Raw genomic sequence first — 17308 nt, 5'->3', positions numbered from 1 at the left:
ATGATTTCTAATGAAATTGGCCATCTTTTCAAATTTAGGCTACTTTTAAGTTTAATATCTTCTTTCTGAAATTATTTAACTTCATATCTCCAACAATTACTTTTACTGAGCACTGATTTATACCCAAAGCTGTGCAGGATCTTAGGAGAGATTCTAGTAATATGAAATTGGTACTGGTTTATAAGAAATTATAAGATTTATAATCTTCTTATAAGAATCTTATAATCTACCTATGTGAAGACAAAACTTTGGGAAACTGACACAGGCTATCATTTATAGGGTATTTCCTTCTATTACTTTGCAATGAATAATTGGCTGCAAGTTATCAACTTTATAAAGAAATACTGAATAATTATTTTACTGTTGTAGTTATAAATCACCTAATATGTATTCATTTAATTATATTCAGATGTTTTTCTGTGCTGTGATTTCATAGGAAGACCTTAAGAAGTTAGCTTAAATTGTTATAGTGCTGCTAGCAATAATTTTACAAAATACTTGACATCCCAATGAGATGTCTAAGAGCTAAAAAAGAAATGACATGATGATTCTAGAATTTAAAAAGCTGAAAGTTTAATCTGTAGGATTCCGTTAACGTAGATAAAAAATATATATATATGCACATAATCCCTCAATAAATGGCACTTCTGAGATAGTCTAGACAAGGACCTAGCAGTCTCTTGGAACTGCATGTCACCTTCAGGGTAAAGCCACACCCACACTTCATATTAATAGGCCAGTAAACTGTCAAAGATACAGATAGAAGTTTTACAAAGATTGCGGTGAAGACAAAGAAGGGTTCCTAACCCTCCTAAAACCCAAATCAGAGCACAATCTTTGAAAGGTGAAGAAGGCTGTGTTGTAAGGCACAGGAACTGTGTGCCAGCCTTCTCCTAGCCCAGTTTACTGTGACTCTGAAGACAGCATGGAATAGCGCTCTCAGGAGGAACGAGCTCAACCATTGCCTTTGTCAAGCTCCCAGTGACCACAGTGTTCTCCTTCTGCCTCAAAATCAAGCAAGCGATGCAGAAGTCCTGTAACACTGAGGAGATCAAGGGCAACTTTATCAGACTGGTGAGCAGGTCTGATGGAGAGAAGACTATGTGCATTTGACTGGCCCCTGACTGTGACACTTTGGGTATAACTGGAATGATGATTGTTTAAGCCATGTCCAGTTGGCTAGTTCTAAAAATGGCAGAATTTTTCTCATCACAAAAAGAGTACTAGCAGAAGAATGGAAGAGATAGGAAGGAACAAAGAGCAGTTGAGAAGAGACAAGGAAAATGCACATAATTGAGGCAAATGTTGACTGACACTAATGGGGTTTGGCTAATCCTGACCTAAGCTCTAGCCAGGAAAGACCCAATTGAAAAGTCAATATCTCCAAAGAATTGAAGATTGTTTACTAACTTTAGTTATCTGGAACAAAGCCAAGAACCAAGAAGGAAACAATAAAGGCCTCTAAACAACTAGAATAGCTGTGATATAGAAGACGTATCTTGGGCCTTCACTCCTGACTTATTTTCCTAATTTAACACACAATTCTAGCAAACTCTGGCCTTAATTTCCAGCCTATAGCAAACCTGAAACAGTAAATTCAAAGGGGAATAATAAATTCAGAGCTCTCTTACTAAATTTACATTTGCTAGCAACATTGTGTGACATCACAGTTTGAAAATGAGAAAGAAAAAGAACTGAAAATTAACATCAGAAACTCAAATAGTAGCATGGCACTACTATTCTTAAAAATACCTCTATTTTTTGTACTTGTACCTGAAGCATATGACACATACAGTAATTAACTTTTTAAAGAGTAACTCTCTGTTTCAAACCTCTTTTCATTGTCTAAATGCCCATTTAACTCTCTCCACTGACCCAAAGAAGTGTGAAGATTGGCACTTTGCTGATGAGGATCTGCCCTGGGTTAAAAGATCACATATATATATGTGGCTCTTCCTCTCCCTCTCCCTGCTGCCTTTTGGCTCATGCAGCTCATGCAGAAAACTCTGCCATTAGCTTCAGTCTCTTTCTTTCATGCAGCCAACTGGAAAATAAAGAGCTAGGCAGGGGTTGAGGGGAGTCCTGGAGAGGAAGAGATATCTTAGACATTTGCTGAAGCCATGTGGTACTTTTCAATTGGCCAAAATTCTCTAGATTTGGAGGGTTATCATATTAGTCTGCTAGTAGGACCATCACAAAATACCACAGACAGGGTGACTTAACAGAAATTTTCTCACCTTTCTAGAGTCTGGAAATTCAAGATGAAGGTGTAGGCAGGTTTGGTTTCTCCTGAGGTCTTTCTCCTTGGCCTGCACATGACCAGTTCATCCCTGACATTTCTTCCTCATTTTAGGACACCAGTCATATTGGATTGGAACCCCACCCTTCTGACCTTACTTAACCTTAATTAGCTCCTTGAAGTCCCTGTCTCCAAGTATAGTCACACTGGGCATTAGGGATTCCACATATGAATTTGCGGGGAACACAGTTCATTTCATAACAGGGATCGAAATCCAGCTGACAATTCAAGTGTTTCTTTGGGAGGAGAGATGATTGATGGGGTAGGAATCTGGTATTCCATTATCCTTACTCAATATACCATGTAAAACATCCTGATGCTCCTTCTAACAGCAACCATTCTTCGACAACTGCCTATCATTTTTAGTCAACACACACCCAAACCCACACACATCTTATTGTTATCGCTTATGTTTTTTTCTCTCTCTTTGTCCAAAACTGCTGAAGGAGAGGAAACTAAGGATTGAACAATGTACTCAAGACATACTTGAGATATAGGAACCCAATGGCTGTGTATTGTTGTTTTAATTGGAATTAAAAATTCCAGTTAAAGTTATGATTAGAACTTTGGCCCTGCCTACAACTCTTTTTCTTGCTTCTTCTCAGGATGGAAGTGGAGTGGCCTTCTGTTCAGGTGCTGTTTTTGTTGTGGATGCCCCAGTTTTCACAAAATGATTTTAATCCTATCCCTCAGCTCATGTCTGTTCTTTGTAGAACGGAATAACTACATTCCAGGTACCAGTTAGGGATTTATTAACTCATTGCAGTCAAAAGCCCAACTTATGAAATAATTAAATAAACAAAAAAATACCCCAATGCTTTTGGAGGAATACCTGAAGAATATGCTGCCAGTCTGTTTCTTTAGATTAGTAGTTCTGAAACATGGAGCTGCCAGGAAACATCAGTATGTTTCTGTTAGTTTTGAGATATATCCCAGCTGATTCTAAGAGAAAACTACCAAATTTGCCAGTAATTTCATAAAAAGTAACTAGAGTCAATTCAAGATTATTCATATGACAGTGTTGTCTTCGGTATTCTGTAATTTGATGTGCTTTGTCAAGACAAGAGAAAGAAGAGGAGTTAGAATCCAGAAACCAACATGGCTTATTCATGTGGCTTAATGGGCCACACTTCATAGTATACAGGAAATGGCTGTGCCAATTAGAGTAAAAGTAAAAGCCCTCTTTCATAGTGTAGTAAGGAACTGTTAATTGAAAAAAGCAGGTTAAAGTGAGGAATTATTAAAAGTTATATAAACATTTAACACTTCAGTTGTACACACAAATGTATATGCATTGATTAATCTTTTCATGTAGGGCCAAAGCTTTTTTCTTTTCTTTTTTTTTTTTTTTTTAAGTTTGGGTCTGCCAGTTATCATTCTGCTTTATTTGCCTTGTACAGATCACACTCATAAGTTCATAATACACTTCCTACTGTTTCCAGTTTTGTTTTGTTTTAATTAATGAGAGAACTGAATGACACTCAGGCAGCAATTAGAGCAGAAGCCTAGATTTTTTCCCAGTCTTTTACATTTATCTTGCCCACACCTAGTTGGACAGCAGTCTAGCAACTTTTATCTAGTATTTCCAAAGTATTCAGTTTGGTTTGTTTTGTCAAACAACAAACGTGTACTTCATTGGTTTATGTAAAATTTGTATTGGACAGACTTTGAGGCAACCCTCATGATACCTGCCTTCTGATGTTCACACTTTTGCATTATCCCTTCCCCTTGATTGTGAACAGGACCTATGACTGACTTGCTTCTAACCAATGTGATAGGGAAAAGGTGATGGAATTTCACTCTCATGATTATATTATATTATGTAAGACTGTCTTGCTAGCAGACTTGCTCTAGAGACTATACTTGCTGGCTTAAGAAAGTAAATAGCCATGTTGGAGAAGTCCACTTGGCAAGGACCTATGGACAGTCTCTTAATAGGTAAGGGTGGCCCCTAGCTAACAGCCACCAAGAAGCCAGGGTCCTCAGTACTAACAGCTAAAAAGAAATGAATTGTGCCAGTAACCTGGGTTAACTCAGAAATAGATTCTTCCCTAGTCAAATATCCAGATGAGAACCATCCTGGACAACACCTTGATTGCAGCCTTATGAGACCTGAGCAGAGGACCCAGTTAAGTCTTGCTTGGATTACTGAGCCACAGAAACTGCAAGGCAACAAATGTGTGTTGTAAATTGCTACGGTATGGTACTTTGTTACTCATCAATAGGAAACTAATATATTAAAGTATCTATTTCCAGTACTAACTGCAACTAGCAAACATGTTTGGGACCTAGATAACCTCTGGTAAGCATGATACTCAGCTGCTTGCAGTGTAAGGCTGCAGGGAACACCAATAGCCAAGAGCATTATGGGTGCACAGATATCACTCACTGTGTGTTGCAGAGGAAATGTAGAGAAAAGGTTGGCAGGTTAGTTCAGTAGAGGCCAGTTACAAAGATGTCTGATACACTGAAGTGCTGAGTTGTGATTTTTTAAGTCATTTCCTACAGCTGAACAAATAAGTAAAATTTTAACAAGAAAACAAGAATAGATGAGGAAAGTAGAAGTGGTAATTCATTTAGATATTGTATATGAGTGTAGGAGAGCAAGATTGGTGCCAGGGACTTTTCTGTTAGAGATATATAATAGCGATAATACAAATAAATTACAAATGAAAAATAATAGTGCTACTTATATTAATAACAAGTTTATAAACTTTAAAATCTATATCTTATAGCAAAACCAAAGTATGTACTGTTTGTGTTTATTCTTTATAATATGTTCTTGGAGGCTTGGGGAAAATAATATTTTTAAAAAATAATGTTCAATTTTTTAAATTACCTTAGTTACACTTAAGCATTTTTTCTTATAAAATGACCTTTAAATGTTTAAATGGCTGATTTTACTACTCAGTGCTTATAAAATGATTTTATGAAAGTCATCAAATAATAAGCTACCATATTTGACTTTCTGGAAAAAATTACTTGGTTACATTAAAACCTAGAATCATCAGATTTGGGAATTTTGGTTTTATAGCTATATGTGGATCTTTTCTGCTCATTTTACGTGTGAATTTTATCTGCTCGTGCCACAGTAAGGAAAAAAATAGGTTGAAATAAGAAGTTGAGATCCTCTGCAAATCTAACCCGTAGAGCCCCACCCCTACTGTCAGCCTGTGAGTCTCTGGGCAGTAGTCACCTGATGAGGTGCCCCCTTGTTTCTCTTTGGGGTTCTCAGGGAGGTGAGTCTGGGGCGGGTTAGGTAGGCAGAGAGGAGGCTCAGGTGGAGTCAGAAGCCAAGGTAAAAACCCTGAAAATGTTCTGAGGGGACTACCTGCTCAGACCAAGGGACCCCATGGAGTTCCATTTCTGTTGTCAGTCCTGGGTAGGCCCAGGCAGGGGTAGCATCCTTTCTGTGTCAGAGCGAGAGGCCCCCTCAGCCCTCACTCTGGATAATCACCCAGATTCCAGGCACATTCTCCTCTGCTGACCTGAGGGCCGCCACTCAGACCAAGGCCCACACCTCCCTGAGACCCCTGAGGAGGAATTGAGGGAATATGACTTCTGGCTCCCTCTGCCCAGGACCTCCAGGACTGCCCACGGTAAGGACCCTTTCTCTGATGTGACAAACTAGAATCAACAAGATATTTAATGAACATTCTACGTTTCCTACTGTCGACAGGCATCTGGTATTATTGAGGATTGGAACAGGCTTCTAAAAATTGGCTTGAAAAGGCTTGAAAATGAACAACTCGATTAACACATAGGTGAAGGATCTGAACAGACACCTCATCAAAGAAGTTATACAGATGGCAAATAAGCATGTGAAAAGATATTCCATATCATATGTCATCAGAGAAATGATAATTAAAACAATAATGAGATACTGCTACATACCTATTTGAATAGCAAAAGCCCAAAACACAGCACCAAATGCTGGCAAGGTTGTGGAGCAACAGGAACTCTCATCTGTTGCTGGTGGAAATGCAAATGGTACAGCCACTTTAGAAGAGAGTTTGGCAGTTTCTTACAAAACTACACATACCTTTCCATATGATCCAGCAGTTGCACTCCTTGGTATTTACCGAAGGAAGCTGAAAACTTACGTCCACACAGAAAGTTGCACGTGGATGTTTATAGCAGCTTTAGTCATAATGGTCATAACTTGGAAGCAACCAAGATGTCCCTCAGTAGGTGAATGGATGAGTAACCAGTGGTACATCTAGACAGCAGAATATAATTTAGCACTAAAGGGAAATAAGCTATCAAGCTATGAAAAAAATTGGAGGAACCTTAAATGTGTATTATAAGTAAAAGCCAATCTGAAAAGGCTACATGCTGTATGATTTCAAGTATATGACATTCTGGAAAAGGCAAAACTGGTGACAATAAAAAGATCAATGGTTGCCAGAGGTTAGGGAAAAGGGAGGGATGAATAGGTGGAATACATGATTTTCAGAGCGGTGTTAGTATTAGTCTATGTAATACTAAAATGATGGGTACATGTCTAAACCCATAGAATGTATAGTAGTAGCAAGAGTGAGCTGTAATGTAAATGTGAACTTCCAGTGATAATGATATGTAGGTCCATTGATTATAACAAATGTACCTCTCTGGTTTGGGATGTTGATGGTGGGGGAGACTCTGCATGTTTGGGGACAGGGAGTATATGAAAACTCTGTGTATTTCCTGCTCAAATTTGCTGTGAACCTAAAACTGCTATAAAAATAAAGTCTATTATGTGTGTGTGTATCATAGATATGTATATGTATGTATGTATATGTATATAAAATGACATCCGATGCTACTTTCTTTGACTTTTCCTAGTTCACATACCTGAGTAAGGCAATTTGGTCAGTAAATGCAGCTGTCCCTCTGTGGGTCAGATGCTCAGTTTTGACAAGCAGTCAGTAGCATGCTAATAACTAATTGGTTTTTAAAACCTGTTAGCCCTGTTTGGGAGGTGAAGAGTTCAAAACTCTGAGGAACGCTTCTGGGTGAAGGCCGACTCCCATTGTCCAAGGCTGCAAATAGCAAAATCATCAGTTACAGTGACTTGGAGCTCAAAGGGGCCATTAGGACTGTGGAGCACAAAGGTGGAGCAGACGAGGCTCAGAGTAGGCACTTTGAGAGTCATGAGATAAGGCTAGAGAGGTAAATAGGATCTTGATATTTTCCAGAGTCTGATAGCCAGTGTTCAAGGTTAGGGGTTTTATTCTAATGGCATTGAGAAACCACCAGTGGATGTTAACTAGTGGATAACGGATTGGAGGATGGGAGGATAGAAAAGATGTGTGGATAACAGATTGGAGGATGGGAGGGTAGAAAAGAGAGTCAGAATGGTTGTACCAAGACCAGTGGGATTCAGTGTGACAATGGTGTCAGTATGGATGGGTGGATTTGAAATAAATTGTGGAGGTGAGTAAAAATGTCTTAGTGATGCATCTGATGTAGAAATTTTAAGAGATGGTGTTGTTAAGAATGATCCTAAAGTTTCAGTCATTAAGGTGCTCGACAGATATATGGAGCTGGGGAAAACCAGTATCAAATTTGGTGTGAGAACTCAAGCATTGGGTTTGAATTTCTGTGAGACAGCCAAGTGAAAACATTGAGTAGGTGTATATGGATTGGATATAAATGTTGGGATGAGAAAGTTAAATTTAGGAGTCAGCAACAAATTGATGATATTTGAAGCCATGATAAATCATTAGGAGAAACATGTATTTGAGAAGATAAAGGGGACTAAGGGCTGAACCCTGATGAGCTCCATGTTTAAAGGTTGAGTAGAGCGGGAGAGGTTTAGTGGAAGACTGAGAGGGGCCACTTAGGCTGGAGGATGTTCAGGAAGATGTGCTGTCAGAGCCAGAACAAGAGATGATCTCAAGTGTACTGAAGACCATGTGTACTGAGAGGTTAACCTGCATGCTCTTTGTCCCAAATTTGAAATGAAAATGTGTTTCACAGTTACAGAAAGTACTTGTCTGGAACATGAATGAATCCACCTTTATATTTTATTTACTGGTAGGTAATTTTTAATTATTAAAGTTGTAAGTATCATGGACTTTATAAAAATTTATTTATATGAATATACATATGCACACATACAGACTCCCTGGGTTTGTGTAGGAATTATTGAGAATAGCTAGTGAAAGCAAGCTTTTTCGTTGCAGGTAAGCCTTAAGTTATTTTGTTTTAATTGGGGTGGACATTTATTAATGCATTTTTGCACATTTTATTTCTTTCCTTAAATTGTGGTAAAATATACCTAACAAAATTTACCGGTTTAACCATTTTAAGTATACAATTCAGTGGCATTAAGGTGCATTTACATTGTTGTTCAGACATCACCATCAATCTCCAGAATGTTTTTCATCTTCCAAAACAGAAACTCTGTACTCATTAAACAGTAACCCGCCCAGTGCCCCATCCTTCCAGCCCCTGGCAACCATCATTCTACTTTACATCTCTATGAATTTGACGACTCCACTCTAGGTACCTTATATAAGCATAATCATACAGTGTTTGCCCTTTTGTGACTGGCTTATTTCACTTAGCATAATGTCCTTAAGGTTTATCCATGTTGTATCTATCATGTCTCAGAATCTCCTTCCTTTTTAAGGCTGAGTAATATTCCATTGTTTGTATAGACCACATTTTGTTTATCTCTTCATCTGTTGATAGACTCTGGTTGCAGGGCTATTGTGAATAATGCTACTATGAACATGGGTGTACTAGTATCTGCTTGAGTCTCTGCTTTCAATTCTTTGGGTATATGACATATATCCAGAAGTGGAATTGCTAAGTCATATGGTAATTCTATTTTTAATTTCTTTAGGAACTGCTATATATTTTTTTCATGGAGGCTTTATCGTTTGTCATTTTCATCAACACTGCAGAACTGTTCCAGTTTCTCCACATCCCCGCCAACATTTGCTATTTTCTGGGCAGAGTTGGGGGTTGGTTTTTGATAGCAGTCATCCTAATAGATGTGAGGTGGTACCTCTTTGTGGCTTTGATTTATATTTCCATAATGATTAATAATGTTCAACATCTTTTTGTGTTCTTTTGGCTATTGCGTATCTTTGCTGGAGAAGTGTCACCTCTGAAAGCAGTAACTTTAGATTTTATTCTGATAAAATGCATATGTCTTAATATACTTTCAGAATATCACCAATTTTTGGTTCTCCCATTTTCTTGAACAAATTGCTTTATTTGGAATCTAACACATACTCAAAGACATTGAGAAAATAATACTAAATTATGCTTTTGAAAAACGTGCCCTATATTGTTTAAAAAGTAAAATGAAAAGCAGGGAAATTTTAACATTTGTGTTTCAAGTCACTTCTTTTCATTTTGTTTTTATATAAATTAGTAAATGCATTTTTATTGTTCTTTAATGTTATTCTACAAATCTACCTAAAAACCTTACTGAATCTTTCATTAAAATGTCTGATCAGTCAGTAGAGATGACTTTAAAGAGTCAAACCTCTAAGGAAGGTAGTTTCTGGGTAAAAATCATATGAAAGAGCATTTAGTTTCATTTTCACAGTGTTTTTCTTTTGTAGCTTTTCATAAGGAGTGGTTAAATAATTGTAAGTTTTTTGCATATAGTGTATTCACACACCACACACACACAGAGAGAGACCATTTGAGTTCATCTACTTAAAATTCTTTTAGAAACCAAGTCACAGCGAAGTTAATGTCACAGTCTAAGTTAACATAGCTTGTTTGCACAGAGTTGGGACTGAGAAAATACCTTGTTTCAGTTCATTGCCAGAATCCTGTAGCATTTTATAAGCAGATTAATTTCTTCAAATAAATATTTTAATTGGCTCTCTGCTTGCTTGTTTTTTTTTTTTAACAGAAATATGTCTACCTGTTTTCTTTAACAGTTATTTCGAGAAGTACGAATAATGAAGATACTGAATCATCCTAATATAGGTATGAAATATATATATAAAATCAGCAATGAAGTGTTTTCCTTAATTTGAGGGTATTTGAAAAGACACATTTTTTTTTTTTTTTTGAGACGGAGTCTCGCTGTGTCGCCCAGACTGGAGTGCAGTGGCGCGATCTTGGCTCACTGCAAGCTCCGCCTCCCGGGTTCACGCCATTCTGCTGCCTCAGCCTCCGAGTAGCTGGGACTACAGGTGCCCGCCACCACGCCCGGCTAGTTTTTTGTATTTTTAGTAGAAACGGGGTTTCACCATGTTAGCCAGGATGGTCTTGATCTCCTGACCTCGTGATCCACCCGCCTCGGCCTCCCAAAGTGCTGAGATTACAGGCTTGAGCCACCGCGCCGAGCCTGAAAAGACACAATGTTTAAGGATAGTTTATTTAAGCAGAAGAAAAGTGATAACCTGAATGATAACCCAGGAAAGTGATACTTTGGGTAAAAATAGATTACAAAGAAGCTAACTGGAAGCTACAGATTGCTGTTTTCTGCTACCTTGCTATCTTCTGCTCTCCACTGAAATAATTGATACCATTTGGAATTAATGCATACAATTTTTTTTTAATTTCCTGATTAAATGTCTCTAAATTTAAAAAAAGAAAATGTCTTTCTGGCTGGGCATCGTGGCTTATGCCTGTAATCCCAGCACTTTGGGAGGCTGAGGCAGGTGGATTGTCCCAGTTCAGGAGTTTGAGACCACCCTGGGCAACATGGCAAAACTCTGTCTCTACAAAAAAAAAAAAAAAAAAATTAGCCAGGCGTGATGGTGCACACCTGTAGGCCCAGCTACTCAGAAGGTTGAGGTGGGAGGATTACTTGAGCCTGGGAGGTGGAGGTTGCAGCGATCCAAGATCGCACCACTGCACTCCAGCCTAAGCAACAGAGACCCTGTCTCAAAAAAAAAAAAAAAAAAAAAAAAAAAGTCTCTAAGTGAGATTGCAGGCCATTTAGGTATTTATTTTAAAAAAAAATGACTTTCAAATATTTTGATACTATGCACTTGGGTTTGATCATAGTTTACAGGCAAAATAACTGCATTTTAAAGAAAATAAGTTGATTTCAATTTTAGTAAAATTTTTCAGTAAGTTCTGATTTCTCCCCATCTTTACAAATAAACTTATTGATTAGATATATTATTATATGAAATCATTTGATTGTGAGAAGTAAAATTCTTTTTAAAATCTGTTTTTTTAAAACACCTTGTTTTTGCACATTTAAAAATCTTACTGTATATAGTTGTTAAAGTGCTTATTTGTGGTGACTATTTCAACTACATAAATTTGATAATTTGGTAGTTTTTCTAACCAGAAACTTCTATAATATGACAGAAATACAGAAATTCTTTTGTTTCTGTACCAAAGATTATTTAACATTTTATAATTGCTCACCGTAATATAACATAGTCTCTTTTTAAACTTCAGTTTAAAATTCTATTTTTCTGATTTTAAGAGTTCCTTTTATTACCTTATTGAAAAAGTAATGGCTTTTTAATCCTAGAAACTTAACTTTTTCAACTTAAGAAGTTGGTTCTAAATCACTTTGTGGTAAGTAGTTTTCTGTCATAGGAGTAATAATCTTTGAGAGACTTTTTGAACTTAAAATTGTGATTAATAATGTTTAGTAAATAGTCAAGTTTTCTACTAGTTTAGTATTACCTTAGATTTTCTTAAAGCATATTCAATCTGTGCTAACAGTTATAGAGTTATATCTCTAATTTTTTTTTTCAGTAAAATTGTTTGAAGTTATTGAAACAGAGAAGACTCTCTATTTAGTCATGGAATACGCGAGTGGGGGTAAGAATGAGGGTGATTGAAAAGTTCTCTTTGCTGAGACATACAGAAATATTAACACCTAAGGGTTCATTATGACATTTATGTCTTCAGTGTTGTTAATGAATCTGTTGTTTTATTTAAATGCCTTCAAATGACATCTTAAGAAAAATTCAGTGTTTGCTTTTAAGACCTTTTGATCCTACAGTATTATAAGTGGAATTTTTGGCTTATTTACAGTTTACTTAGGGACATTTTTTGAAACGTTAAATTTGTATTGTCATCTTATAAATGTATTGATTCTCTTACCTAAATTTTATTATATCATATCATGATTAGAAACTCTTGGCTATCAGCAGGGAATCTCAAGTACAGAATGTATTTAATAAAATCTGTAATAAAAGCTTGTTCTAGGTCAGGCGTTTATTTCACTGATTGTTCACATATGACAGATTTTCAATATATATGCCTTTCCAAGATAATTCATAAAATGAATTAAATGTTTCCATTTAAACAAGTATTGATCTATACATTTTACATGTTAGAGGACTGAGTTGACAGGGAGATAGCAAGATGCATTTGTAGTAGAATATCACATATGTTTTGACTATCATGATGTCAAAAATAGGAATGATTTTTAAACACTGATGTGTAATAGAAAATCACCTTCATCTCCTGCACTTTCCCTTAAACGAGAAATGCGTCAGCTCAGAATCACTTTTCTCTTAGACTTAGGACTTCACTTTCTCAGAAATGGGTTGAAAATTTATGGAATTAATCATTTAATAAGTAAAAATAAAGAATACTTAAAGGGAGATTTTAAGGGCTCAGGATTTAAGCAACTGAAGAAGAAAGAAGGCATCTGAAATTATTTGGCTGATTGATTTTTTGCTAATCGATAGAAAAACTTAGTGTTGAACTTATATTGAGCTCTTAGCTAATGAAATTTATAATTTTTATGGTGATTCAGATTTTATGTGAACTAGAATAAAAAGGATTTATCTAGTCTGTAGCAACTAAACTATATTTATACTGTCTTGTATTTCTTTTTTTTTTTTGAGACGGAGTCTTGTTCTGTTGCCCAGGCTGGAGTGCAGTGGCGCAATCTCAGCTCACTGTAAGCTCTGCCTCCCGGGTTCACTCCGTTCTGCTACCTCAGCCTCCCAACTAGCTGGAGCTGCAGGTGCCTGCCACCATGCCTGGCTAATTTTTTTGTATTTTTAGTAGAGATGGGTTTTTGCTGTGTTCGCAGGGATGGTCTGTATCTCCTGACCTCATGATCTGCTCGCCTCCGCCTCCCGAAGTGCTGGGGTTACAGGCGTGAGCCACTGCACCTGGCCTCGTATTTCTAAAAAGCTTTACTATAGATGTTAATATATTTAATTGCGTTTGCAGTTGTTTATACAGATTGAATATTTTAGTCCTTTTTTTTTTTTTTGGCAAAGCTTTTGTAACCAGAAAAAGTATTTCAGTGTAGGTTCTTTTACTTAACTTGAAAATCTATCATTAATGTTTATTATGATAGGCTTTTAAAAATTATATTAAAACCATGTAAATTTGCATAAAATGTGTATCTATAATAAAAGTAATGAATCTACAAATACCACATAATGAACTATTTCTTTACTTTTATGTCCTTCAGTTAGATTGCTGTAATAATCTGTCGCATAGGAACCCCGAATATTATTTTTAGTTTATTGGACTCTTTTCTTCCTTTTAGTGATGTAAAGTTTAGAGAAAGGAGCTAGATCCACTTTAATTTGGAAAATTATTATAGACTGCTAAAATTCTGTAGACACCCTTATGTTTTTATAAAGGCCCACTGCAAGGCTGTGTTAATATTAATATGTATACTGGCTTAATGATTGATGGTAAGTACAGTCAACTCTCTATTGGTGCTAATGAAGGGGAGTAATGGCTAGAGTAAGAGTATGTAAGGCCTTCACCACTCTCCTTCAGTAGCATATTTGGGAGGCACAGTGGGGAGTAGTGTAGAGAAATGGGTACAGGAATTCAGACCATACCAGCTAGTCTCATTAAATTCTGATTCCTGCAATAGGTTTTCTTTGAGTTTTGCAAGTTAGTGATTCTGTGACAAAAACCATCATGGTTCTGTGATAGTCCAGAATCATTTTCTTGCCTTTTTAATCCATAAATGGCAAGGTGACTCTGGAAAATAAAACACTGAATATTTTTCCTCTGAAGTTTCTAGTTGGTTTAGGATCAAACCTGACATGTACACTAGAAAGGTAATGTGAATAAGAATTAAGTCAGACAACTGCCTCTTTGCCAAGAGTTGATTCTGGTTCACTAATGGAATGAAAATTTTCAGTGATTAGAAAATCAAATACATCTTTTTTTTTTATTTTGAACCATGTTTAATCCAAACGAGCCTATTAAAAGTAGGTTTCAGGACTACTGTGAAATGATATGTTTATTCTTTCTTTTGTTCATTCAAACAACATTTATAAAATGCTTACCATATATCAGGTAATGTTCTAGGTGCTGGGAATACATGAGTGAGCAAAGACAAAGTCCCTGCCCTCAAGACGCTTACATTCTAGTTGGGGAAGTAAATCATACACAAACAATATATGATAAGTACAGGATTATGTCATGTAAATACCTGGGGTAAGTGTATTCTAGGCAGTACTTAAGAGTAGATCCAAATTTTTCGAACTCTTGTATATATCTTTCCCAGCCTAAACTCACATATCTAGAATTAACTACTGTGATGGGTTAACTAGAATTAACAACTATTACCACATACCTAGAATTAACTACTATGATGAGTCAACTAAAGCATCCATTCATTTCTCTGTTCTCATCATCCCATTTAATCACTTAAATATGCTTAATATTATATAATATGCTGTCTAACATTGTAGATGTATTAGTTTCATGTGACATACATTCATTACGTATTTGGTTTTTAATATTTTATTTATATCCTAGGATTGATATTGCATATATATATATAATGTATCTGTATACCTAGGTACAAAAATGCCATTTATTGAGTGCTTACTATATGCCAGTTGCTGTGCTAAGCACATGTATTATTTCATTTAATACTTACAACAACCATGTGAGTAGGCAGTAGGTAGAAACTGAGTCTTAATGAAGTTAAGAAATCTTCCCAATAATGTCTTTCAGTAGTACTTAGGGCTAAAACAAAATTCATACCAAAATTGGTCTGATTCTAAAGTCTGAGTTTTTGTTTTTACCACTTTGCTATACTTTATAAGAACACTTGAAGCCATTTTGTGAGTTTTTAATATACATGGATATCTATATGGTACAAATTATAAGGACACAAAAATAAATTTAACTCTTATACTAAGATAATATCTTATTTTTAAAATTGTGTCTCAAGTTTAATTTAGTTTTAAGCTATTACTAACTAGAGAAAAAGGAGAAAAACTTACAGACATGTAAAGTAATGGATCTAGTAGAAAATTTCTACAGCTTCTAGTTATTTTTAAATTATTTTACCAAACATTTATCTATCCACTTTGTGTTCTGCCATGGAGATGAAGATGCAAATTAAGTACAGATATTATGATGATGTTCAAGCAATTTACAGTTCATCTGGGGTAATAGAGATACACACACAAAAGATTTAATTCTGTATAATTTGCGGCTAACTACTGAAATGTATGAAATGAGTAGAGTGAGAATAAACACAGAGTATAGGAAAAGAAAGAAACAAATCAATGTGGATGGAAGTAGTGAGATGGAATTTTATCCAGGCTACGTGACAGGGAGAATTTAAAAGAGCAATCCAACAAAAAACACTTAATCATTTTGTTTGAAATGTAGGCCCCAAATACAAAGCCAAATTTAATTTTTGATTTCCCAGGCTGTGTCTTCCCTTTACTAGAATGAATAATAAAGAGTTGACTGTATTTTTACATAATACTTGAAAGCAGAAAGCAAGTTTCTTGGTTGTGTTTTTATGACTTATTTTTTAAAGAGTTTTGCTAAATCACAAACTGCTGCAGATACTCAATTTTATATGTAATTTTTTCCTTTTTTCTATTCATGTATTAGTTTGTAACTTACATAAACTAGCAGAAAATTGTGGGCCAAAAGTTTCTTTATAAACAAGGAAAAAACTTGACATTGCATATATTGTTAACCAAAAATCTATGTATATTTTACTACCTGCTTTACCTTTCTGATTCAGGTGAAGTATTTGATTACTTAGTTGCCCATGGAAGAATGAAAGAGAAAGAGGCCCGTGCAAAATTTAGGCAGGTATGGAAAGTAGTTTTCAACTTTGTTTTACTGATATTTGTAGTGATGTACAATGGACATTATTACAAACTGGACTTCACAGCACACGGTATTTTTTAAAAAGAAGAATTCCTGCTTTCTTATATTTTTAAGGATGAAAAACTCCTAAAAAATAAACCTTTCTGAATTTAAATTTAAATAGTAGCAGATGGTTATTTTTAGATTGTCATGAAGAGTAAATATTTATAGATGAGACTCACCCTGTTAACTCTCTGAGAGTCCTGGAAACATAGACTAGACTGACATAGAAAAAACATAGTTAACCCTTTGAAGTCTTTATCCAATAATTATTATAAATTATTACTGGCTTTATATATACAGCATGTATGTGTACTATTTAAAGAGTATTGTATTATATTCTTTTAATTAAAGATGTTTTGGTGTTTAAACTCATTTTTGTAGATTTAAAGCATATGGTCAATTTTATTTAACCAAGTAGGCAAGAAACTTTGCAAAATGTGGCAGAGGAATATGGTAAGATACTCATATTTCCAGTTCAACTTGAATATGACTTATTACAGAAATAATAAAATAAGAAAAAATAAATTTATCTAGAATTTTATTTTTAATTTTTAGAACTGAAGTGATTGAAATAAGCATACATATAAGTTACCATAGAAATAGCAAATTAATGAATTGTAAATTGTAAGCATACATATAAGTTACCATAGAAATAGCAAATTAGTGAATTGTAAATTGTTCATAAAATTTACTAAAATTTAGCGGACAATTTACTATATCCTAAACTTTTACTAAATTTAGAATTTTTAAAATGGCTCGCTACCTCTTCTACCTGCATGAACACTTTAATTTTACAATTAAAGAGGTTCTGTAATCAATATGTTGGGAAAAGACCAAATACTGATATAAGTTCTTTCTCTAAGATATGTACATGTGTGTTAACATGTGAAACAAATAGAGAGAAGTCCTGAAAGGGAGGGGAAGAAAAAGTCTGTTTAACTTGTAACATGGCATTCTCCAAATTGACCA

The 17308-nt window shown here is 35.4% G+C and overlaps 1 protein-coding gene across 5 annotated transcripts in view; it reads left to right on the top strand.

The window, feature by feature from the left end:
- MARK1 (microtubule affinity regulating kinase 1) overlaps nt 1–17308 on the top strand; it is a 142799-nt gene that overhangs the window by 66972 nt on the left and 58519 nt on the right. For all 5 annotated transcript variants that reach the window (XM_007988395.3, XM_007988396.3, XM_007988393.3 and 2 more), the window contains exons 4-6: nt 10189–10237; nt 11978–12043; nt 16209–16279. In XM_007988395.3, the coding sequence (XP_007986586.2) occupies nt 10189–10237; nt 11978–12043; nt 16209–16279 (186 nt within the window). The remainder of the gene's footprint in view (nt 1–10188; nt 10238–11977; nt 12044–16208; nt 16280–17308) is intronic.

Source organism: Chlorocebus sabaeus, chromosome 25 (assembly GCF_047675955.1).
Source record: "Chlorocebus sabaeus isolate Y175 chromosome 25, mChlSab1.0.hap1, whole genome shotgun sequence".
NCBI classification, from domain to species: Eukaryota; Metazoa; Chordata; class Mammalia; order Primates; family Cercopithecidae; genus Chlorocebus; species Chlorocebus sabaeus.
Note: the sequence above shows the minus strand (reverse complement) of the source record. Positions and strands in the feature narration are given on the sequence as shown.